The sequence below is a fragment of the Ambystoma mexicanum genome, chromosome 3q (genome assembly GCF_040938575.1).
Source record: "Ambystoma mexicanum isolate Mex_15411 chromosome 3q, UKY_AmexF1_1, whole genome shotgun sequence".
NCBI classification, from domain to species: Eukaryota; Metazoa; Chordata; class Amphibia; order Caudata; family Ambystomatidae; genus Ambystoma; species Ambystoma mexicanum.
In genome coordinates this window covers 1,250,456,841-1,250,482,913 of record NC_090926.1, presented here as the reverse complement: position 1 = coordinate 1,250,482,913, position 26,073 = coordinate 1,250,456,841, and the positions used below count along the sequence as shown (strand labels likewise).

The 26,073-nt window shown below is 46.4% G+C and overlaps 1 protein-coding gene across 6 annotated transcripts in view; it reads right to left on the bottom strand.

Annotated features, from left to right (window-relative positions):
- The window catches only part of DOCK6 (dedicator of cytokinesis 6), a 1,219,180-nt gene that overhangs the window by 567,566 nt on the left and 625,541 nt on the right, over positions 1-26,073 (bottom strand). For all 6 annotated transcript variants that reach the window (XM_069604231.1, XM_069604230.1, XM_069604232.1 and 3 more), the window contains one exon: positions 21,166-21,279. In XM_069604231.1, the coding sequence (XP_069460332.1) occupies positions 21,166-21,279 (114 nt within the window). The remainder of the gene's footprint in view (positions 1-21,165; positions 21,280-26,073) is intronic.

Below are 26,073 nucleotides of genomic sequence, written 5' to 3'. Positions count from 1 at the left end.
AACCCAACATCATGTGGATTAACAGTCCATAAGTGCGCTGGCACAAATCGCATGACCTACTCAAAAAATAAAAAAGAGGTCACCACTGCCATCAGAGGGCACTGTATCTTCCTATACTGAACCATGATATCACACGGGATGCAGATATCCAAAACGATCTCCCCATTTTGCTCATTGTCCTCAAATAACTCATCAGTCATTTCCTTCAATTGTACTGCCGGGTCTACACATAGTACTGTGCGCCACTTGCACCCGTCCTGATTTGTTCCAATCAGTACTACTCTTTTGCCTGACATTACTAGTCCTTGCAAATCTAATGACAATATTGTCCCTCCACTACCTCGGGTGGCACTAGGGAGGCAGGATAATAAAATCTGTAGGCACCCACCAACATTCTGTCGCAATTTGAGGCACTGCTTTTGCTAGTACCTTGATGCCATAGACAAATATGTCCGGGACTACAGGAACTCCACGGACTACTGACTCCCTTGCCATTGCATTGAGTATTACCATTGCTCAAGCTACACCCATCCCCTGAGTGGAACACACTACTACTTGATCTGTGAATGATATAGTTACATTTAGTTTACTGAGCAGATCCCTACCCAACAAGTTAACAGGGGAACACTCTGAATATAACAAGGGGGCTCGTCCTACCTTTCCTCCCACTTTTATATCGAGCTCCTCAGTGTATGGAACCGTAGAAAGAGCCCCAGAGGATCCAGGCGTGTCAAACGTTGTACCTGGTATTGGAAAGTTCCCCTCCATAATGCAAGATTTAGCACCTGAATCTACCATAAATACACATTTCTTGTTTCCTATTTACGCCTCCACAAAGGGCTCCTCTTCAGGGTGTGTGGTTGTCAATAGGATTGGACACGCGAGTGCTCTCTGTGGGCTGTACTAATCACAATATGTATTTGTGTCGGGAAATGAAAAAGGGCCGCCCCCACCATCGCAACAGCTTGGAACAGGGTTCCCATTCCCCCTGCCATCCTGTTAAACTTTGTTCCCTCACCCTGCTGCGGTTGTTGCCCACGTTGCCCTTGCATGTCAGCCCATAAGGGAACTGATTTTGACCCCCTCCTCGCCCAAATTGTGGGTCTCCCATTCCTCGAGGCCCTTGGAATCCCTGCCCTGGAGGTGATGGGCCATAATTAAATCCCATTCCGTGCCTGTTCCTACATTCCCTTGCAAAATGCCCCCACCTCCAGCAATACCAACACTATGATGTTCTCAATCCTCCTCTGCTTGGACGACAACTTTATTTAGTTTCTTTTCCACTAGTTTTCCCTCGTCCGTTTGCCGCTTCTGGGCAGTCTCCCTGTCCCGCTCCTTTATTCTCTTACAAGGGTGTACTATTATACTTTGTATCTCCGCCCACCCTTTGGCTTCAACCCCCGCAATTTTATCTAGTGCCTTCTGGACCTCTTTTAGTAATCCCTCTTTACGAAAAAGTAGAAAAATGGTACCGAATGGTCCCATTGCCCTCCTGTCTCAACTCTCCACATTTACACTAAGAATAAACCTAACTGGGTCCTGACCATCACCCAAAGGCTCAAATGTACTTACCTGCTTCAGAATATATGTTTAACCTTTGTTTTATTCCCAACCCCTTTTCTTTGACACTAAGGATTGCTCGAAATGTACCAGTGATATATTAATGTCCTGTGTCCTAGTTATTTAAGTCATTATTTAAGTCGTTATTTAAATGTCTGTGTGCCATCCCAAATGGGTACTTGCTGATTTAAAGAAACTAAGAATGTGTATTTTGAAGTGTATTTGTGTGTTGCTTATATATTACTCCCTTCTGAAGAAGGCTTATTCATCTGACTGTTAAATTAATAATTATTTAATCAAGAAACATCGAGTGTAGGAGTTTATTCGAGGACTTTTCACTGTGAACTCTGTGTAACTCGAGTGCTCACATTGAACTCTCTTGTGGTAAGCCTGGCTGCTCAGCCACACTACCAACCTGAGTAGTACAGACTTATAACAAAGGTTGGGTTCCTATTGCCAGCAGGTCAAGGTTGCTGTAATCTCCCAAAGGGTACTGCACACAATCTTGCCTAACACCGGGATTGTGGAGTAAATACTTTCTCGACAACCGTCAACGGTTTGTCTTTCGGCGGCAGCATGGTGGATGTCGGTGTCGAGCGAGACGCAGTAGCGTCGACACCCTTTGACGCACGGGGCGTAATCCGGCTTCCATTGTATTTCTTTCAACATCGAAAGATTTATCGACGCCGACATTGTCGGGTACACCGAGCGCTTCTCTTGGCTCCAAAGCATGCTGCGTGGGGGTGGGGAACCGCGCCAACTGCAGCATGCTGCATGACCATTGCAAGCATCGAGGATTTGAAATCCTCCCACTCCTCGTGAGCGGTAGGCCCACCCGACGGCTTACCTTTTTCCGTCAACGACTTGGAATCCAGATGATGGCGGTGACACCTTTTCTTTTTATGGAACAAGGAAGAGTGACTTCTCGAGTGGGACCGTTTCTTCTTCCGTGAGTGTTTCCCGGGGGTACGCCCCTCAGTTTCGACCTTCGGAGACCGAACTGTCGACTGTGCCAGAGATTCTGAGGGAAGTAAACCCAGAGAGAGTTTTGCAGCTCGATCGAAAAGTGATTTAGGTTGCATTTTGCCGCACAATGGACACCAGTCAGTCCCGTGGCCCATGCCGAGGCACCAGAGACAACTCATGTGGGTCGGGGAGGGACATCTTGGTGCCACAATCGGAACACTGTTTGAAACCTGACAACCGAGCGACCGACATCTTGCGTCGAGGATTTAGTAAAAAATACAATGTTTTCGTGTTCCCAAGCAGCATGGTAGCGCGCGGTGAAAAGGAACTGAGGTTGGGGCGTAGTGACGTGGTACTTATATGATGCCTGACGTGACGTCTGAAGCCGTCGACCAGACACTGAGCAAGACGATCAACAGCCGGGTCGAAGCCCACTACGCCTCCTGTCAAAAATCTTCTGAAGCAGCAAAGCTGGAGGGAATATCTATCAGATGAGGAATCTGCGGGAGAAAAGTAATCAATTGAAAAAAAATTCAAAAGCAAGCTGCAAGCAGACTTGGATATATCAAAGATGAGGAATATGTGGGAGGACACAATCCCATCGAAAAGCACTTATAAGCCTGAAATTCAGTAGACACACTTCGGGGAGATATTCTGTGGTTATTCTAACACTTAATGAGTCCAACCCTAAGATGGGTTGGGCCTTATGCCGAAAAGTCACCAGTTCCAAAGTTATACTTTGCAGGTAGGTGTATTAAGAGATTTGGGTGATGCCAGTGATGATGATTAAACCGAGTACTGTGATGGACCAGGAATGAGACATGGACACAGACTTACGGTTTTGGCCATACACCTTTATTAAAATAAATGGGGTGGGGAAATGCCTCTCTGTCCCTGCTCTAAGAGGTGTTTCCCTACCTAAAACCAAAACTAAGGGTCTGTCAATGTCAGAATATCCAAAGCAAAACCATCCCATGTCCTAAGTACTATTCTGGCTCTCACATTCTAACAAACTAAATTCTAAAGTGAAAAGGGTAATGTCTTAGGCCTTGAGTGGTGCATAATGGGAAAATGCTTAACTCCAACACAAAGGTTTCAACAGGATAGAGTTAATTCTTCCAGAGGGTGGTTCCCTTCCCCAGGATTGCGCTTTCCGTGGTTGCTTAGTCAACAATGTAAGTTTCATGGGTTTCTCTTTATTACCAGCACAACTGGTATACAAAACAACTTGGCTCTTCATCTTGTTAGGATACCTGGTGTACTTCTCTTGTCAGGTTTTCACTCCTTCTCTTGAGCAACAACACAATTGACACCAAAAATAACTTGACTGTGAGGTTGTGTCTTGATATATTATTCTCAGGACTAGGATACCTGGTGTACTTTTCTACCAGGTGTTCACTCTACTCTTCTTCTTGCTAACCCTGATAGGTCTTTCCTCAGGACCTTTTAAAGTCATGTGTTTCCTGTTCAACTTGTACTTCCTGGTGTACTTCCCAGGAAATGCCCATTTTAGGGAGATGTATAATTATTATTCTTCATCCCCTCTCCTAGTGAGACCCCCCCCAGCACTTTCTGCTGGACTTCTGGACCTTTTTTCTTTAATCCTTAATGAGTGGGGCCTTTTTTCCACTCATTCATTCTTATGGCCTCTGTCTTTTGGAACTCTGTTCTCTCCTATGGACGAACTTTAATCAGAGACGAGGGAACAAGTTACTTACCTGTAACTGTTGTTCTCCAGCATGGGTCTGGCATGGATTCACATGCTCATGAATATTCCCCGTCATCAGGCTGGGAATCCTTAGTAATAGAAAAACAGTTTCAGTTTTGTTTCAAAACTGTCTTTCTCCCATTAACCAATCACTGAGCTGTGGGTCATACTGCCCCCAGCCAATGACTGCCCTCTACCTAAGCCCCTCCTCTGGCAAACATCTTCAGATTTGATAGCACAGAAAAGTGGCAGTAGGACCAAGAGAAAAGCCACAGAGGGGCAAGTGGAAGGGGTTGCATGTGAATCTATGCCAACCCATGCTGGAGAACAATAGTTACAGGTAAGTAACTTGTTCCTTCGACAGCAGGGGGGGTCTGGCATGGACTCACATGCTCATGAATAAAGAATACATTGCAGTACACACATGCACAACCACGGGAAGTGGCAAGGCTCAACAGAAGCAATCTCTTACCTCCTCACCAGGCTCACCTTCAAGCAAATGGGTTGCGCAGCACTGCTTGGTCGACTCTGGACTCCTCCCTGGAACCATTGTTGACGCAGTAGAATCTCGTGAAGGTGTGTGTCGACCTCCACGTAGCAGCCCTGCAGATGTCCAGCAGGGGTACAACAGATAGGAACGCCGTAGAAGAAGTGATTGCTCTGGTAGAATAAGCTCTCAGACGGCCAGGCAACGGTCGGTTTGCCAACCGGTGACAGTGAGTGATACAGCCGGAGAGCCACCTGGAAATGGAAGCCTTGGACAGGGCCTTCCCATGGTTCACAGGACCAAAGTTCACAAACAGCTGAGAGGTTTTCCGGAAACTCTTCGTGCGGACCACATAAATCTTCAGTGCTCTAGCCACATCCAGCGAGCGCGAAGTCCTTTCAGCCGGCGACAAAGGCGTCGGAAAAAACACAGGTAACACCAAGGGCCTGTTTAGATTAAAGTCCGATGGCACCTTGGGCATGAAGGAGCGGTGCGTCCACAGCACCACCCTTGTCTTGTGGAAAGTCAAGTAAGGAGGTTTACAGGATAGGGCCTGGATCTCACCCACTCGTCGTGTAACTTGAGTGGAACAGAACGCATAGGCTTGAATGGGTCTCCCTTGAGCCTAGTAAGTACCACATTGAGCTCCCATGCCGGGGCCAGAGCCTTCACCGGTACGAGCGGAATAGTCCCTTGACTAATCAATGCGACCTCAAAGAGGGTCGTCCTGGGGATCTGGTGTAGCAGGAGATAGCCGCCAGATGAACCTTGATGGAGGTGTGAGCCAGTCACGAATTAGTCAACAACAGCAAATATGGGAGTACCTGAGGGGCCGTGACCCTCAGATGGTCGATTTTCTGTGAATGGCACCAAATTGCGAATCTCTTCCATTTGAGTCCCTAGAATTTTTTCAAAGTCGATGACACTCTGGCCTTGGCGAGTACCTGCTTGATGTCCGCCGGAAGATCGTAACCCCCAAAATCTAATGCTGCATAGCCAGGCCTTCACGTTCAGCGATCCTGGGTCGTGGTGCAGAATTACGCCCCCTTCCCTGGCGAGAAGGTCCGCGACCACCGGCAGCTTGACTAGAGGGGAGCAGGCATGCTAAGAAGGTCCGGGTACCAGATCTGCCTCGGCCACGGCGGTGCGACGAGCATCATCCTGCACTGTCTAAGTTGATGGATGGCTCGAAGAAGCAACGGTAAAGGAGGGAATGCAAACAGAAACAGGCCGTCCCAGGGGAATGAGAATGCGTCGCCCATGCTCCCCGGCTGGGGAAACCTGCTGGGGAACCTCCGGCACTTGGCATTCATTGTTGTCGCAAACAGATCGATCTGGGGATTGCCCCATCTGTCGAATAGGTTGTCCACCTGGACCTGCCTAAATTTCCACTCGTGGCAAGCGTGTAGCTCCATGCTGAGAGAGTCGGAGACTGTGTTCTTTACTCCTGCCCGGTGGAATGGAATGAGGAACATCCCCTGGGCGACGGCCCAGTGCAACAAGTACTGCGCCTCCCTGGTACGCGCTGGGGATCTGGTGCACCCCTGCTTTTGGATGTAAAACATTGTGGTGGTATTGTCCGTTACAACCCTCACCACTTTGCCCTTGAGGGACGGCAGAAACGACTTGAGGGCCCAAAACACTGCCCGTAGTTCCAGTACATTTATGTACACAGTCTTCTCAACCGGCAGTCACAGGCCTCTGGCTTGAAGACCACCGGTGTGGGCTCCCCATCCTTCCAGAGATGCATCCATCGTGACTGTCCCCGGATATGGGGGGGGGTTCTTGAAATCCGTGCTTCCAGCAACATTGGAGTGTACGCCCCACCATCTGATCACCCGTCGTAACGCCTCATCGTGCTCGATCTGGTCCTGGAAGCATTCGTAGCCTGCAGAGCCGAATAAGGTAAATGCATGACGACATCATGCCGAGCAGCGACTTGATGGTTCTCACCGTGGCGACCTTCAGTACCAACAGCCATTGCACCTTGTCCAATATGGCTGATATCGTTTCCTCTGACGGTGACCCCAGGCACGATACCGTGTTGAGCTTGGATCCCAGGCACAGAGCGTCCTGCGATTGAGTTAAGCAGGACTTTGCATAGTTCACCGAGAACCCCAGATCCGTCAGAACACGAAAGGTCCGTTCCATGTGTTCGACGGCGGTGTCCCTTGAATTGGCCCTGATGAGCCAGTCGTCCAGGTATGGGTAAACGTGGATCCCTTGCAGTCACAGATGGGCCGCCACCTGTGCCAAGCAGTTGGTGAAGACTCTGGGTGCCTACGTCAGCCCGAATGGAAGGGCCGTGAACTGATTATGCTTCCCCTGAACGACGAAGCGCAGAAACGTGCAATTTGTGTATGGGGACGTGTCCTCCAGATCCAACAGCGACAGAAAGTCCCCATCCTCTAGCTGGCTGAGAATGTGCTGCAGCGTGACCATTCGGAACTTCTGTGATTTTAAGTATTTGTTGAGCTGTCGTACGTCGAGAATGGGCCACCAGCCCCGTCTTCTTTCGTACAAGGAATTACCTTGAGTATACCCCAGAGCCCCTGAGTCGCAGTGCAACCATCTCTATCGCCCCCTTCAGTAATATGGGCCGCACCTACAGCAGCAGCTGAGGGATGCGGTATTCCCACCGGGTCACCGGTGGTATTCGCTGACACTAAAGTGTGTCCGTGGGTGAGAGCGTGCAGCACCCATCAGTCGGTGGAGATGGTCAGCCACACGCCGACAAAGTTTGCCAGCTGGCTTCCCACAGGGTGCATGGGTGGAGGCCCGACGTTCTGGTCGGTTCAATCCTGCTTGGAGGTCGACAGGCCACTCTGCAGTCCCTGACGACGACGTCCGCTCCCGATGGACTTGGAGCAGCACCTGTTGGCTTCCTGAGTCGAGGAGCAGGAAGGTTGGCGGTAAGAGGACGACACCCTGCCGAAATCTTTCAACGACCGGAAAGACTTCCATCCTGAGGAACAAAAGGATGTCCGTTGTTGCTGCAAGGTGTCTAGGGCACGTGCCATCTCTGTGTCAGCCTTGATGGCCTGAAGGGACTCATCCACCGTCTTCCCGGACAGGTTGTCCCCTCCAAAACCCTTGTCTGGACCTGCTGCCTAAAGCTGGTGGCCTTGCGCCAGCCACGACGACGAAGACAGACTCCATTTCCCATCTGGCGGAAACCTGTGTCTGTGATGTCCAGGGCCACCGTATTGCTGTGGTCTGACACCACCTCATCTTCTTGAAGGATCTCCAAAGCTTCCACCCATTTGTCATCGGGGAGGAAGTCCAGCAGTGGGGCCAACTTGCACCACAGCTCCCGGTCATATCAGGCCACAATCGTGAGGGCATTGGCAGCCTTGACCGTCGTCGCTGCAGAGTAGATAACCTTACTACTAACCGTTGAATCCAGCTTCTTTCCCTCATTGTCCAGAGGAGTGGAGGAAGAAGAGGCAGCAGAGACCACCAAGTCCAGCGACAACGGAGACCGCAAACACTTTGGTGCAGAGTCTGGCACCCTGTGCTTATTTAACAGCCAGTCTCTTTTCGCTGGGGCTGTAGAGGGGTTCTTCATCAACGCCAGCCCCTCCACCCAAACTTCGTCCAGGAGGGGAAAAGAAAAGATGGTCTTCCTCTTCGCCTCCCAGCACTGATACAAGAAGCCTTGCTTCTTCTCCTCCAGCGTGAGCTGGAACAGCTCTGAAGCTCGGGCAATCATTGCGTGGAAAGACCCCACTTCGTCCGGTGGAGAGCCTCTGGGCGGAGGTGAAGGGAGGTCCCCCATCCCGCCGTCATCATCATCTGTGATCGTTGTCGCTGTGTCCGTGTCCCTCGGGGAGAGGGGCGATAGAGAAGGTGGTGAAGGGTGGCATGGAGGTGTAGGATGCCTCCTCCTCTTCTTGGACGGTGGTACCCCCGGTGTCAATGGGGCGTCGGAACTGGTTCCACAGGAGGAGAGGGTGCCGGGCTTGCCGGGATCATCCTCTGTATCTCCAAAACCAGAGTGTCGAGAGTGGAGATAATGTTCAGTGAGATGTCTCTAGGCGGTACCTCGGGTGTAGGGACAGTAGGCGATGGGGCCTTGTCGTCCTTGGGCCCCTTGTTGCCTCTGTGGACGCTCACCCCTGTCGCTGTCACCTTCGCGTCACTCTGTTAGGACAGTTTTTCTGAAGTCCAACTAAGGGCTTAGTAAAATCATTCAACTGAGGCAGTACAAGACTCCACTCTTAGTATAAGGATGTACCACCTGAGTTCATGGTAGTGTAGACAGAGCAGCCAGGCTTATCTTAGGATTGAGAGAGGGCTGTAGAATCAGTACAAGTGAAATTGTAATACAATGATCCAAAGAACACTGAAACACTTTGTATTGTAAAAATAAAGGATATATTTAAATACAGGTAGGCCCAAATAAATCTAGGGATAAGAAAATACTAACACATTACATGACATCACAATATAAAAACACAACACTATACTTGAAAGTACACAGACCCAAGTATAGACCTTATTTGGAAATGCCTAACAGTAGTTCTAGGGAAGTCAAAACCTTTTCATACACACTCAGTATAGGTCAAGCCTATTCTTGGGGAGTAAAAGATCAATGGTTACTTTATACAATTACATTCAGTAATGCAAGGGCAGTAGACCTTTCCAGTTGTATACTGATTCCCAGTACAACTCACTTAATCAGTCAACTGTACAATATACCTTTGGTGAGTAGTGGAAAACTTATTCTAGGTGCAGTAAAAAGCTAAAACTACTTTTGTCATAACACACAGTTATACGAGGTGAGTAAAACCTAATGATGTAATATACAATTACAGGTGCTTTTGAAATCAGGGGGCCCCAGATTGAGGTAAGCAGTAACTCTTGAATTTTATTTTGGCAGGCACACAGCTAACACAAGGTAAGTAAAACCCACACACTTTAACCTCACAATGAAGGGGAAAGTAAAACCCAATGTCACACTTTACTGAATGACTCAGTTATTCTAGGTAGGCAGCAACCTAATGTAGACTTATTCTGGACAGGCTAACAGCGGGTCAGTGGATGCAAGACCCAGTTAGGGCACACTCATACAATTATCCTCAAAGGACTAATCTGGTGATACCAGCACAACCTAATCACAGGAGAGTAAAATACCTTTACATCTACTTTCTATTAGACTGGCAAAACAGTTGCTAATGAAGAAAAGAGGTTAATCATACTTTTAAGAATAGTGCATCACACCTTCAAGATCAGTAAGAACTACTCTTAGAATTACAGTTACCAACCAACTCTTTACACGTAAGTAACTTTTAAACACTTATTTTCTTTTCTAGGCAGAAGTCCCAATCCCTTGAAAGTCTTTCCCTTATTCTTGAAGCATGAGTGTTCTCAGTGGCATAAGGGGGGTCACTAGGAGAAGTGACCAACAGGCAGTGTCAGGATAGGTTCTTTAGTAGCAAAAGTCAGAGTTCCTTAGGAAAACTGGGCAAACAGGTAAGTACTTTACTTTAGAGTTAGAAGATGGTCCAGGGGCTTCACAGAAGAAACCCTAGCAGGATTCTAGCAGAAAACAAGGGTACTCCCGCCGAAGACAAAAATCACACAAAGGAATTTCCCGCCCTGGATGTCAGGGGAAGTAACAAGAAACGACACGAAACACTAAAATGGCAAAAAAAGAAGACAGGGGCCATTTTGGTAAAAATGGACACCCTTAGGTCCCTTTACTGCAGCTGTGAACAGAGCCCATGGTAAAGGTGCACCAAATGAATACTAGGAATCACTGCCACCAGCCATTGAAGGTAAGCGTGTCACTGTAACAGAATGGTTACAGTTTTAGTGTGAAAGGGGATACATTGTATCTCCCCAGCACTCCACATAAGGTGGGGTGTGCTGGTTTCACTTAACAAAATGTAAAAGAGATCCAAAGATCCTTTCTACCCTTGGGAACTGTAGTTCACTCAAGGTTAGCACAAGAAACTAAAAAGGGGAGTGTATTATACTCTCTCGTAAAATAGAGAAAAGACACTGAGCCAGAGAGTCGTTTATTTGGGGTTTTTTGCTTGTTACCCAACACTTTTATTAACAGGAACTTTTCTCTTTCTCTTTCTAGGTAAAACGATACGTCTTTGTTACAGATTCTTCAAAACGTTTCTACTAAGAACTTCTTTTCAGAGAGAAGATGAATAGGTAAGTGTCCTTGAACATTCTCAGTGTCCATTTCCTCTTTCTCTTTTACTTTTCTGTCTCTGACTCTCTGCAGCTTCTTTTATATTTATTCACTTTCCTTTCTTTCTTTTCAACACTGTGCCTTGGTCTCTTGCTCAACTCTTTTTGAGTAGTTGGTTGTTGTACTAATATTGGTTATATGGGACTGTTCACAGACACTCGGCATTCATAATGCAGCCTCCTTTCATGCGTAATCCTTCCAGCTTCACTTCACCCACAAGACAGCCTTCTACATGCTTCTTGCAATGGTTTACAGTCTTTCCTTCATTTCCTTTTATCCTCCCTGGGACACATGTACCTTCGCAGCAACGTCCGTTGCTACCGAAATCACTCAGGATTTACGAGACTTGTGGTCTCTTCTTTTTGATCCTCCGATCAGCTGTTTACCTTGGATTTCAGCGTGCCGCTGACTCCGCCTCCTTGGTCTCCTCCTCCTGGATTCGTAGGATAGTCCGCCGCGGCAGGCAGGGAATCAGCTGCTTAAGAACGTAGTCTCCTTCCTGAGTCGAAAGAAGGAAGACACGCCCCTACGCCTGCAACAGCTGCGACACCGGAGCTCGTATTCCACCAACACTGGATTTTCTTTAACACAACAACATACAGCGACGAACGGTCGCCTTACCAACGTGAACAAAGGCTTCCCTTAGCGCAAAGGCGCATTTGGTTCAGCAACAGGATTATTAAACTTTTCAGCTCGTACATTTCAATAGGCCCAGACGTAACAGTCACTCTCCGTTTCTTCTTGTTCCTCGGTGGTTACCTAGCAACCAACATCAAGCGGCTCATATTAGAAAAAAGCACCTCATGAGCTCGTTCTGGTTTTGTACATTTAAACATGTCATGTTACTGAGGCATTCATTTCTAGATATTTATAAGTATTTTAAGACCTAGAGAGTAAGACTTCATCACAGGGAGCCATAGGGCAACCCCGCAAAAACAGACACTTATTGCCAATAAGTTGTTAAAGATGATAACTTTTAAAAAATAGTCTTAAAAATGACACCCATAAAAAGACAAAGATTATGTGAGTGTGGAAAAAGGTCCCAATCACTGAGGTATTATGGAAAAATATCCCACTAGTAAAGCAAAAAGTTCTGGGGTTGACCCAGGTCAGGAAGATTTACCAGTTCTGTGCAAATCTTACCCAACATCCATGTCGCGGGGGGGGAGGGGAAATCTCTGGCGTTACCCTTGTCGTTATCATCCTCCCAGACGGTGTGGATGGAGATAATCTCATCTTCCTCTGCTGAAGAAATGTATTTACCCTGCAGACCTTTGACACCCACCCCCCTTTCTTCTGGTCCAGAGGGGTCGGTCTAGGGCTGTGGTCGAGCATCCACTTTTCTGGAGTCTTTTCCACGGGGATGCTCGACGCCTCCCTCCTGGGAGGACGAGACACACTGGCTGTCGCCTGGGCACCTTGTGGGTCCGCCTCTGCGGCCGTTCGAAAGTGACACCGCCACCACCACCTCGAGGTAGGGTGACGGCTTTGCATGGTGCACCTGGGTCTTCACGGAGAGGCTGGACCCTTGTCCGGTTTGGCCTTCCCCTTCCTGGCCGCGTCGCATGCCTTGTCTTGCTTGGCCTTCTCCTTCGGGGCGTTGTCAGACCCATTGTCTCCCTTGGCCTTCTCTTTCGTGGGTGGGTGGGACACTACACCATGTCTGGCCTTCTCCGGATTCTCTCTCAACTTCCCTGGAGTGGTTGACTTTCTCTTGGACGACGATCCAGAGTGGTGGCTGGAGCCCGATGCTGATTGAGATGACTATTGCGCCCTCAAAGGACTTAAAAGCCTGCTCAGGTTTCCCGGATCAGGGAAAGGCATGCACATGGGTGGCAACCGGGTTGAGGCCTTGAACCACACTTCCAAACGTTGGTGTCGATCCATCAATGTGCGCTTCGAGAAGCCACGGCAAAACGCTCAATCCTCCTCCTTGTGTGTCAGGTGCAAGCAATACAGGCACTGGGAATGCTTGTCCATGTACACATTCCGCAAGGTGCAGTCGGAGGAAAGCTTGGAAAGTGAAGAGCCATCCTCCTTCTCGTCCGACATGGTCCATGCGGTGTAGGCCAGAAGAATCTTCTGGAAGCCTCCAAGAAGAACACTCGATGAAAATAGCTCTTGAGGGGCTTAAAGAAATCCGAAAACGGGTCCCCGTTAGTCGGATGGGTGATCGATGGAGCACACAGGCTTGATTGACCGAAAAATAGAGTTTAACTCTCAAAAAACAAAGCCCAAAAAGCAAAGCACGAGGACTCCCAACACTTGATCGTGCGGTAAAAATCTGAAGATGGCTGTCAGAGGAGTGGCTTAAGTAGAGGGACGTCATTGGCTGGGGGCAGTATGACACACAGAGCTCAGTGATTGGTTAATGGGAGAAAGACAGTTTGGAAACAAAACTGAAACAGTTTTTTTCTATTACCGTGAATTCCCAGCCTGACGGAGAATAGTCATGATCATGTGAATACATGCCAGACCTCATGCTGGAGCAGTGCTGTGCCTCTGCAGAGCTGTGGAACCCCAATACCAGGAGACCTCAGACCCAATTTGAATACGTAGTCGGGGGAATGCCAAATCCATCCAAGTCTTTGCTGAGCACCAGGTGACCCTCCAGAGACACAATCTGACCTGTCCAAGTCCCCTCAACAGAGTGCAGGACTTCAGGAAATGAAGAAGATTGTCCCAGCGAATTGTGTCCATTGTTGTTGCTGTAGAAAAGGCACCAAAACTGCAGATTGACCAGCGAAGTTGCTGAAGTCCATGCCAGAGGCCCTCCATCGAGACTGCTGCCGAGAGATCCCATCCATTGTCTTGCCTTTCATCACCAGACCAAGGTATCCAGAGGTAGGGTCCTGCTCTGCCACATCAAGGAGAATCCAGCCACAAGCATTTCTTCAAACCAAGGGTACTGTGGGGAAAAGGGTATTGCTTACCTTAATCCAAAAAGTCGCTCCAGAGTGTTGGAGTGCACGTAGAGGTGTCCAGGGCAACAACCTCTTCTTACCTCTGACCCAAGCTGCTGCTTGTGTCCCCTTAGCAAGCCCTTCAACAGGGTCTCTAATGTTGGTTGTATCCTTTTACATCTTAAAGACTAGAAAATATCTACAGGAGTTTTTGTTGTTCTGCTGCTTGTCAAGACTTTGAGACCTCTCGGAACTGCGTTTAGCTAGGGTTCCGTTTTGGACTTAAAAATACTTGCTGTGTGAAGCAACTGCCTCTAGAACCTTAAACCTTGCTAATGGTTACACTACCCAACTATTTTCCTTCCTAAAAGTCACTATCTTATGTGGGTTTGCAGAGTAAATGTACTTACCATATTTCTTCTAAGTTCTGCCAGCGCGCAGTATCAGTGATAATACGATAGAACTGTCAATGTTAAAAGCTGTTACAAATGTAACCGCGCGCAACTACAAACTAAGCTGTGGCCTTTTAAAAGTATTAGAAAGTGTTCTAAAGTGTTTTGGTTCAATGTGCTAAGTATTTAAAAGTAATTATTGTGTATATATAATACAACTATATTTTGCTATACATTTAAGCGTTTCTTTGAATTGCTTTACTAACTAGGCTCAGTTTACTTACCTACAAGCTCACATTTTCCTCTTATGATAAGCTGACTGCTCAGCCACTTTACGAAGGTTCCATGAGTAGTACAGACTAATGCGAAGAGTTGGGGATCTACAAACCATTGGATATTATCCCGCCAGGACTTCTTTTACTAGTGCATTGCATACACCAATATACTTTTAAGTCTAGTGTTTTTCTTCTGTTTTCCCTTTCAAAGAAATGCTCTCTCACACTTTCTCTCTCATATGCGTCTTTAATATTAATACTCATTCCGTTTTGGCATGGGTGCCAAAACGCCCCGGTGTCCCGGGCTTCCCTTGGGTGGACTCACCAGCTCTGGCTAGCATATTCTCCTTTTCCCGTGGTAAGCCAGTAACGGTCGTGCTGCGTTTCCTGCTCTGTTGCTGTATGCGATTCTCTGCTTCACTGCCTCCTGTGGTCTGTGCTGGGCTCTTCAGCTTTGTGTCTTCAGGCTCTGGTAAGGCGAAGGCTGCCTTCAAACACCAGCCAATGCCCAGGAGCCCTCCGTTGGCTTCTGGCGTGCCTGCAGCGCGTTTCTTCTTACTGTCAGCTTTGCACTCTCTGGTTCCCAAGTCTGTTCACTCCAAACCCTCTCTCCAGCCACACAGTCTCTTGGTTTGCCCAGAGAGAAGCAGCTTTTTCCCTCCAACAGCATGCTTCAGTCAGCTGCTCTGCTTGTTTAAATCTTGCGGTCAAAGGTATGTGCTTGCAGCACCTAGATCACAGCCTGTGTTCCTGACCTTCTGTGATCTCCATTACTGTGTTCATCTTCCTCGTTGCAGTTTTCTGGTAGTTATGGGAATGGACGTCCATGCTTGATGCTTTATAGGTAAAGTCTGAAAAGTCTGGGTAATTGTTCTTTAAAGGCAAGTGAGTTGTGGATGACTTGTTGGTGGAGGATGAGAAGGTGTTTCCACCAATTTTAAAAGGTAAGGCAGATTTTGATAACTTATCTACACCTCTCATTAGAAGGACTTCTGTATCCTTCCTAGGTTGACGAGGGGAGGCGTAACAGCATGTCATTAAGGCATTAGGCAGTGAAGGGGTATCCTCAAACGAAGAGAGATACCATCCTCTCATCCGATGGCGCCATAACTTTCTCCTCAAAGTGGTCTCCCGCCATGTGATCCTCCCTCATATAGACACCCCCTGGGTCAGGATCAGGTAGTGGCTCCCGTGCACTGGCCACATGGGGAGAGGGCACCGCCCGGAAAGGAGTGATGACACCATCGGATTCATCACAGTCCCAAAGTTAAATAAAAGTTCAAGTGAAGTTTAGATTAGGACTCAACTCAATCCAACATACTAAGATAGTCATAGGAAGGGATCTGCAACCCAGGTTCTGCAGATCAGGCAAGAGTGAGTTAGGGCCAGGACTTTACGCTCATGTAATCATATGAAGGACAGGGGGGACAAATACAGGTATGTTAACTTATCACCTTGACCCCGATTCTTCCAGAGAACACTGCTGGTGTTCCGGAATCCGTTGGGGACACTATTTTGCACTTGATCTTGGTCAAAGGCGGCCAAGGGGTCACGGGTGCAGATGTCACTTTTGGTGTCAAGATTTGGTTTTGGTTGCTCGCAGTACACAGGAATCAGTACCAGTAGAAGACCCAAACGAGAAAGCTGAAGACGTCTGTGGGGCAGACCACCTCAGAACACCCCTCATGGTACTGAAGGAGGAGTATTACAATGGAGGTCACCACCATCAGCCAGTGACAGGCTATCTTCAGGAGCTGAACATAGGAGTAGGCCCAACACAAGTTCCCTTAAAGGGAGATGGCTAATAATGCAGGAACAGGCAACTTGTGGCACAAGCTGAAGATCGGCAAAGTTCCAAATCGCTGCTCAGAAGAGCGACAACTGCAGTGAGGTAGCCCAGGATAGAGTTGGTCAGTCCACTGATTAGTCCTCGGACACTTCTGAAGGCTAAGCAGCCACGGTTCCTGAAGCAGGCGTTGAGGCTATTTGTTCCCACCAGTCCAGGGTTGAGGTACCAACAAAGGCCTTCTTGAGATCAGGACAGAGGGGAAGCACTTCACCGGGACAACACTGGAGTTGATGCTAGTCAGCTGCAGATGTTATCAACGAGTTGCTCTTCTGTCGCACAGCCATCTTAGGGTGCTAACCACCTTTAGTAGCCATTTGCAGTAAATGCTAAAGTAAAATAACAAAAACGGTTGAAACAGCTGCCACCAGCTTGTCGTAGACACATTGTAAAAGTTACCAAAAAGCCATTATGTAAAAAGATAGACGGATACAAATTATCCTAACTGCACTTCAATGTAAGGTAGTGTATGCAATTGCAACAATAAAAGAATTCATAAAGAGAGACTTGGGGCCCGATTTTCAAAGAGGCGTAGTGAGCGTGCTAAACAGCATGCTTCACTGCGCCTTTTCCTGATGCCCAAGCACCACTCCTATTCTGAAGTGGGGCTGGGTGTTGTTGCAGTGCACAAAAGGGCACTGCCTGCAATCAGCCTGCTTCTGTAGAGAACTGGCGGATTGCAAAATCTCAGCAGCAGAATAACGAGGTAATCGTAATTTTACAAAAGTGCTGCCGGGATCACTGACCAATTGGATAGCAAACGGGGCATTATGCAAAACGAAAGAGGTGATGGCTGGAACCAAGCCGGAGTTGAATATGGTCTTTCCGGCTTAGCAGGTTGAAAAAACTAGTGCAATCCAATAGGGCCTAAGAAGGGTTTCATATGAAATATGGTGTAGCTTGTGCATGAGACTGCAAGTCGGTCATGGACTCATTAGTTAATGGTGAATGGGGAGTGCAGGGATTTGAGAGAGAAACAAGGGCTGTGCTTGTGGCCTGTGGAAACGAGGCCGAGGAGGTGCTTCTGCTTCCCTAGTGAGATGTGGGTGAAGTTTGTGACCCTCAGGCTAACGGCCTTTCAGGAGGCGGTCATATCGTGGCACTCCTCCATAACAGCAACACCAAAGTGGTGCCTTACATGGGAGCAACCTTTTCCCATTTACTAAAGTGGAGGAGTGCCACGGGAATCGGCATGTAAAATGCACGATACCGAAAGTGCTGGTTACTAGGTTGCTTTATCGCCCTTCCTAGCAACCGGCACATATATTCTGAAAGTGGCGCATTCATTGCGACTTCGTATAAATGCGCCACTTTCAGAATATTTGTTAAGTATCGAAAATGTCAGAAACACTTTATAAGAAATGTTTTCGGTACTTAACACCATGTTGTGAAACAGGCCCTTAGTCTCTTAGTACTGACATTCTTAGGGACTAGTCAGTTTCCTCTTAAGAATGTGAAACACAACCCAGGGTAGTAAAGGCTTTATGGACCTCCAAAAAGTCAGGACAGGATTCAAAACCAGGAAAAAGAAAAGATTGTCCTATAGAAATCAATGGAAGGGAAGTTCCAAAAAGAAAATATTTCCTAATACTGGGGGAGAGGGGTAGTAGAACAGATATGTCAACTTACGCTCCTAGCTCCGATTTCTCCAGATAACACTGCTGAGGTTGCAGAATCCGTTGAGGACACAGTCTTTTCTGCATTTCGTCCAGCTGAGCAAAGCCCAGTGATCACAGGTGCAGAAGTCACTTTCAGACCTGGGATTTAGATTTGGTCAGTCACAGTGGTTAGGAATCGGTCCCAGACACCTTCAAGATCAACACCCAAATGGAGTTAATAGGAAAACTTCTGCAGTGTTGGCGACCTCTGAACTCCTTGAAGAAGATTGATTGCAACGGGTGCTACCACACTCCGGTGGTGACATGCAATCTCCCAGTAATGAACAAAGGAGCATCTCCTGTATGACTTCCGTTGATGCAAGTAAGCTGAAACTGCAGGAGAAGGCATCGGTGTATGTTGAATATCCTCCAAGTTCAAACAACGTATTCGGACAGGGACGGCTGAAGCAAGGGTAAGCTGGTCAGTTCACCAGTTGGTCCAGGTACACTTTTGAAGGCAGGGATCTTCAGGCAGGGGGTCGAGACAGGTTGATCCCCAACGGGCCAAAAATTGAAGCCCCAGCGAGCGTCTTCTTGGGATAAGAACTATGAAGTTAGCCAGGGATGTTTCGTCTTCTGGGAGACAAGCATGCCAATGTCTCGAGTAACTTGATGGTGCAATTGATTTGAGAAATCTACAACCACACTGCACAAAACACTGCACAGGAGTGAGTCCTGCATGCATTTGTGGATCTAGTACACTACCACTCGAACAAGCAGCTACTGGTCTCAGAATGTATTATAGGGGCTATCACTCAGAATACCACCTTCATGCCGTTTCATGTTCTGCGAGTCAATCTTTCGTCACTATCTTTGCTAAACCTTGACAGGACAAGTCTCTGCTTAACATCATGCACTGCATTGACAGTGAGAGCCAGAGGACACAGTGAGTCCAAACTCAGGATGGCAACAATGCAAAGGGAAGCAGAGGAGGGAGCTGGTCAGCCCACAGGGTAGTCCTAGGACTCATGCACGGGCTTGATCCTCCAGCAAAGGTCTGTTGTTCCCACTGGTTGAGAGCTTGAAGCAAGGAGATTATAACAAAGGAGCAGGGCCTTGCCAGAACTTTTATGGAGAGGATGCGGATTGACTGCAATGACTATTCACCTGTCTTCAGCGGGATACTACTCTTGGATGGGGTCTCAGTTCCAATAGCAATCTGAAGAATGGCTGCAGGTGTCCTGTTTTTATCCTAACGTCAAGCTGGAGTCGCCCGGAGCCCAACAATAGATAAGATCTGCACCATTCAAACTGGCAAGAGCTGTCCAATCATGGACAGCCTACGGCCACTAGATCTGCCGAGTAACAAGACATATTGGCCAGAGGTGGACTGGGACCAGACAGTCCCAATACCTCACATCCAGCTGCAAACACATACCTGCCCGGTAAAGGGCTTATCTCATAAGGCATATTCAGCCCGAGAGACTTTCCTTACAATCAAAAGCCATGCCAGGCAACAAAGAAATGCAAAAGAAGGGGGTGGGGGTTCCACGGATGTCTGTTGAGTAAAAGTAAAAAAAAGAAAATCTTTTCAAAAAGTCATGCAGTTTGTTTTTAGACTGGTGGAATCCCCTGTTGCATCCTGCACAATGCATCCATACTCTCTGGTTTCCCACCACTATACTGCCCTTCTTACCGTATGTCTTACCCCTCTATGTCCCTTCTTTCACACTGCTTCCATTTACCTAATGCTTATACCAGATGAAGGCTCCAAAGACCATTGCGGTCTCCGGGCTGGGAGGATAGCTCAGGGACAGCATGCTTCTTGTGGAAGCAAGACAGCACTGAGCAGCATGGGTTTGATACCCATCTGTGCTTAGAGGCTGGACTCTGACATGAAGCACCATATAAAAGCTACATTTAATTTGAATTTATTTTTCAACTACCTGCTCCCGGCACTAGCACGCTCACATTCTACACTCCAGCACACAATACGCATACTGATTGAGCACCCACACGTGGCAATTGCATGTCCCTCCCAACACATACCTTACATATCAGTGCAACAAATGCATACTCGCACCATGTGCACACAAGTTTCCCCTCTAGGCGCAGATAGCAAGCGCTCTCTAAAATAACCAGACTCCTTCAAAGTAGCTGTGTACTTCCGAAGTGCATACGTCAACACAAAGGCAAAGTTATGATTCATTTGACCTCTTTCCCAACTAATCAACTCCAAGGCCTGTCTCTTTCAGATCCAACAGAGCACCAAGAGATCATGCAAATGGCAGCAAAGCATGGTATTAAACCCAACAGCATAACACACTCTACCACACCGGCTCCATCAAAACACCCTCTTTTCATTGTGCCTACACCAACTTTCACCTTGCCAAGGACCCAGGTTTTAATGACCGCTGCCTGGCTCTGCTGCACTGCCCTACGCAGTTGCACACTAAGATCCTCTCAGCCAATCGAAATGGTCATAGTGCAGTCAATAACTACTGGTACTGGCTGCATTTGTCTTCAAAAGCAAACAGGAAAACAGCAGTGTGATTTCACTTCCTTAGAGAAAATGTTTACTTTTACATGACCCCTAATGCATCATCCTGTTACACATGCTCAATTAGAGACACATTTGTAATTTAAATGCTTAACTTATGAAGAACACCTTCTTTAAATATGACAAAATAAAAACAGATTTAATGTATTACGTTTATAAACATTTTTACTTCATCACAACTCCAAATGTATTTCTATCACCACTATAGACCTAAGGAGGGGTCATTATCGCTTGGGATAGTGACCCTTCCCCAACTTATGGCCATATAGCCTCAGGCCATAACTTGACGTGACGAATCATTATCCTGCGATAATGATCCCTCCATCGGTTTACAATAGTAAATGCATCACTTTTTATAATATTTCGTTTTTGTTTATTTTGTAATATTATCTTAATATACAAATGCAATCACAACTATCTGAACAAGAATAAAAATATCTAAGCCTTAATGAAGGCAATATATGGATCTATATTATTTTATAAAGCCCCAAACCTGACCAATACATGATACTCGGAGTGTATTTTAATGAGCCCTTTTAGCACTCACTAGCTTGGGGTCACAGTGAAAGCCTTCATTAATGGAGCGCCAGCTCAAAGAATGAGGCTAGCAACCAACAACTGCCCACACAGAAAGCGCCCCCCTCCCGGCCCCCTGAGCTCACCTGCTTGTAGTATGAGCGCAAGAGGTGAAAGACGAAGCCTCGATTCATCAGGGAAAGTAGATCATTGAGAAAGAAGGCCAAGCTGATGTTCAGACGCTCAACAAGCTCTGTGTCCTGTGAGGGGGAAAGAACATTACACAAAGCAAACATCAACTTACAGAAGAGAACAGACTGGGCAGAGCGGATAGAAGGTATAACAGTTTGAAGAGGAGGAAACCCATGAACCCTAAGAAGAATAGGGGCACAGCAGGTAGAAGAGAGAAAGCAGTAGTGAGAGGAACAATTAAGTGACACAGTTCACTAACCAGGGTAGCCTCTCCAATCCATCTCACAGGCCTGGTTCTGAAAATCTAGGTCCAGAAAATTCCCAAAAGTGGAAATCTGCTCTAAGAGAAGGACTGAGGAAAATAAACCAATTTGTACATTGCTTGGTTTCACCTACTCTGTCATAAGAGATCACAGATCTGATAGAGGACGTAACTGTAGGCTTGATTTGGGTCAGGGTGCAACACAAACATTCCAGCATCTACAGTCTTAGCAAGAAAGGCCTCTGCCACGGATGGGGTCAAGCGATGATTCCTAGTGTCCTGAATTTGGCTGTACTCTCGGTTTGGCTATTAGGTGGCACTGGAAACCTGGTCAACCACCCTTGTAGGGGGTCCTCTTTACCTGTGGGATTTGGAATCCAGGGCAGCTGAAGATGAGTGGGGACCCATTTTACAATAAGGCCCTCTTTTCACTACAGCTGGAGCGACCTGTTTGCATACCTCAGCATTAAAAAAGGAATTGATGGAATAGAATAACAGAAATGGCAACCCAGTAGATTTTTGGGGACGGGGCACAATAATATAATACATTTAATAGCTGCAATAATCTTAGGATGCACTGTGATCCAACCACAAGCACCTTTTATCCAAGGTAAAACAGAACATATTCAGAGTTGACGCATACTCTATAGGAGGATACTTTATACTGATTTTCAATCACTGTAAATATTTGTCACCTGATCAACTTCCTGTTAGTGAAATTGGGAAGTACATTTCACTCATACCTGATTAAAACTATTGCAATACTGGTTTGAATAACAAAACTATGTATTATAGTAAAGCTTTATTAATACCGAACATGTGGACATTTGTTGAAATATCTATATATTAGGAGTTAGCCCCCTTTCTAGGGTGTTTTTTCTCATCAAGTTTTTTTCCTTTATTGATCCATTACATGTTTTAACTAAAGACACAGATATACGATTATTCTCCTTAATAACACAATTTGATGATTGACGTCGCCATGTCATGTAAATAAATGACCTAACCGCGTCATATAAACAAATGACGTTACAGCTTTGTAAATGAGTGAATACTCAAATCGTCCATTTTACAAGCACGCCAGTACAGCGTTTCACTCTCATTTCAGCGAAGGTGAACCTATCAAATATGATTCTCTTCTGAAAAGTCAGTTAAGACTTGCTCTTCATTTCTCTAATATGCCTTATGTGCATTATACAGTAATTTATTATATTTTTTTCCACCCCTTACCTGACCATATCCGTATATCACATTCAGATTTTTATGAGCATGACCTCCTTTCCTAACTTTATCTTCGAGCAATTAACAGAAGATAAGCTAGCCTCATGTAAACTCATGTTAACCTACAACCTTCCTACTAGGCTTTTTCTCAAAAATCTTTTTCTCTCACACACAGATCGCCACAGTGGTGTTGAGAACTATTTTGATTAAAGAGCTTTCAATATTAAAAGGTCCAGACCTTCCTAAACTTTCTTCATTATTTCCGGAGAAATTAGGATTACCCTAAATACAGACAGACAGAGGGCTCTGAGAAGCTAACCTGGTTGGTGAACCCAGTTGGAGGCAACTGGTCTAGCCCTACTGTCAAAAATTGTTAGGACAGTTTTTCTAAAGTCCAACTAAGGGCTTCATAAAACCATACATCTGAGTCAGTACATACGCTCCAGTATTAGTATAAGGCTGTTCCACCTGAGAATGTAGGTAGCACAGACAGAGCAGCCAGGCTTATTTTAGGAAGTAAAGAGGTGCCAGGAAATTGTAGCATACATATGGTTCAAAGAAACGCGGATACACATTTATTGTAAAGATAATGATTTATCATACACACATGTAGGCCAAGATACATATCTTGGGAAAGGTAAGTACTGTCACATATTATATGAACACAATCATAAAATCCAACTCAATACTTATAGTATACAAACCAAAGTAGTATAACCTTATTAGAATACCGTTCAGCACGTCAAGAGGAGTCAAACCTATAGTTACACATTCAGAACGGCAATATGCTCTTCTTGGGGAGTAAAGCCAGGTTAGTTTTACTTTCAGAATGCAATAAGTAATTCAAGAGCAGCAGACCCCACTGGTCGTAACCTACAGGGTTATTCAGATACAGAATCACTTAATTAGACCAAAACGGTTACAAGTGCTATCTTGCAACATATGTAACTTTCTTCTGTTAAGAATGGATACAGTAACACTACCAGTATTACTTTTAAGAACACAGTTCAGAGCCAGCAATATAAATTATATACTTTCTAGAGAGGCAGTAAGCTACTCCTGGATAAGGACCTAGTAAACTATTTTAGAAGTGCACTAAGGCAATTCAGGGTAAGCATAATCCAATGTTACAGTTTCTGAAGAGCAACAGCAATTCAAGTTCAGTGTAACCTATTGGTATTTAAACTATTCCATTATTTATAATACATGAACAGACAGTTCGACCAAGGATACTTTTCAGAAGTCTTTTAAGACGGGTTAGTATAGCTCAGAGGCAAAGCGCTTGTCTTGGAAGCAAGACGTTGCAGACCAACACAGGTTTGAATCCCGGGTCTGCGCTTAGCCACCGCTTCGGTATTAAGTGTGTTATAAAAAAACAATAATTATATTTATTATAGAAGTGTAGGATACAATTCTAAGATCAGTAGGAACTCTAACAGACTTTCAAGAAAGGCAATCAGCAGTTCAAGGTAAGGACCCATATACTTTTCAGAGGGGCAGTACGCAACTCTAAGACAAGTAAGAACTTTGAGACTGTTTCAGATATGCACTAAGTAGATCAGGCGAAGCAAAACCCAACAGTACACTTTTAGGAGAGCACACAGGTAATCAAGGTAAGTAAACTCTATTGGTGAGCTTTTACACGCATTCAGTTTAGAAATGATAAAACAGTATGTGATGAGGCAGAGGAAGGTGAGCCACCTCAGAGGAACTGGAGGCACCTCAGAGCCAATTGAGTAATTAAACAAGCCAATTAAGCTATCAAATCCCTTTGCTTCTAGAAAGACTGAGATGGTGAGAAAAAGTCCTAAAAGGTCTTGGAGGGAGGGCTTTCCTTGTTGAAAAACATGAAAGTGGTCCAATAAGAGATAGAGAGGTGTAGGATGAAAAGGTGCCTTTCTTTAATACTGGACTTTGCTATGTTTTTGTTTGCTTCCTTTTGGTTTATAGACTATGGGGAAGAGGGAGGAAGAGAGCCCACCTGCTGAAGAGGATTTACTATATGAATGGGCCTATTCATGAAGCTTGCTCAAGAGTTAAGCCGAGGCAGGCTCCTGTTGAGCGCCTCGTGAAGTTATGATTTAATTGAATTGGAGCCGTGTAGATCTGTCCGAAGTAGAAACGAAGCAGGGCTGAAGGCGAAGCCCCAATGGCTAAGTGACGGACGGTGAGCTGTTATGAAGAGGAGTCGGCAGGTCCGGTGTGAATCCAGGGGCGGCTGGGACTGTGTGAGCAGCTGTGAGGCGTGACGTGTTGCTCCAGCCCCTCCGTGTCCAGCCGCTGTCAGAGCGACTCGACCGGAGCCAACTGAACAGCTGAGAGGAGCCGCGGAGCGCTGCTCCCTCTGACTCAGCCCCTCCTTCCTGGAAGCTGACAGCGCGATCTCGACGGAGCTGGCGAACCAGCTGGGAAGAGTCTGCAGAGCACTTCGGCAGCCCCCTCCGTTACGGGGGCGGGGGCTCACTTGCTTTGAGAGACCAGGCCGTCAGAGAAGCGATGGAATGATGAAGGAAAGCCAAATATGCTACGGAAGACCGTAGAGGGGACGGATTACCCTGTAACGACGTGGTAAGTCCACAGGAGAGGTGAGAAGCTTGTTCTGCCCAAAGGGGGACCGGGAAAAGCCCGATGAGGGATGTTGGAAGAGCAGGAAGGCGATGAGAAGAGTCCCTTAGAATTAAAACAAAGAAAGACTTCCTTGGAGTAAGGGATAAACCCCTCTGGTGGGAATTAAACTAGCAGACATCAAATCATTAACCTCAAGGGACATATCTATTGCTTAGTGTGACATAACATAAAAGAGGAGTTTGAAAGAAAAAAAAAACAAGACATTATTTAAGTTCCCCACCTGACGGCTCTAACGAAGTAGAGACAGTCTGTCAAACAAAATCACACCAAAAGTTTCCAGTGACCTGTTGAACATTGTTGATGTCAATTCCTAGAAGCTGTTAGTAAAGAAAAGTTCAAACCAAGCCGCATACTGTCTGGTCTGGTCCATCTGCTCTATCACACAGTACCAACAATTACGGCTAAGAAGAGTGAAACACCATTTCAAAGTAAGAAAACCTACTTTTTAGAGGGGCAGTATGCCACTCAAAGGTAAGTAATAACGTAAGGACACTTTGTAACTTATTCTGTTAAGAATGGATACAGTTACACACTAACAAATGTACAAGTAGGTACGTTCATGTTAGGCAGAAACCTGTGCAGTTCCCTCTGGGACCACTGCAAAAAGGCTTAGGATTACAAGTGTTGGCAGTAAACCCAATTGGTAGCAGTCTGCACCACCCAGATTTAACCGGTAGCTGTGGCTGAGCAGTCAGACCTCTCTCAAGAAGAATTAGTCAGTATATAAAGTATACACATTAGGTACAAAAAT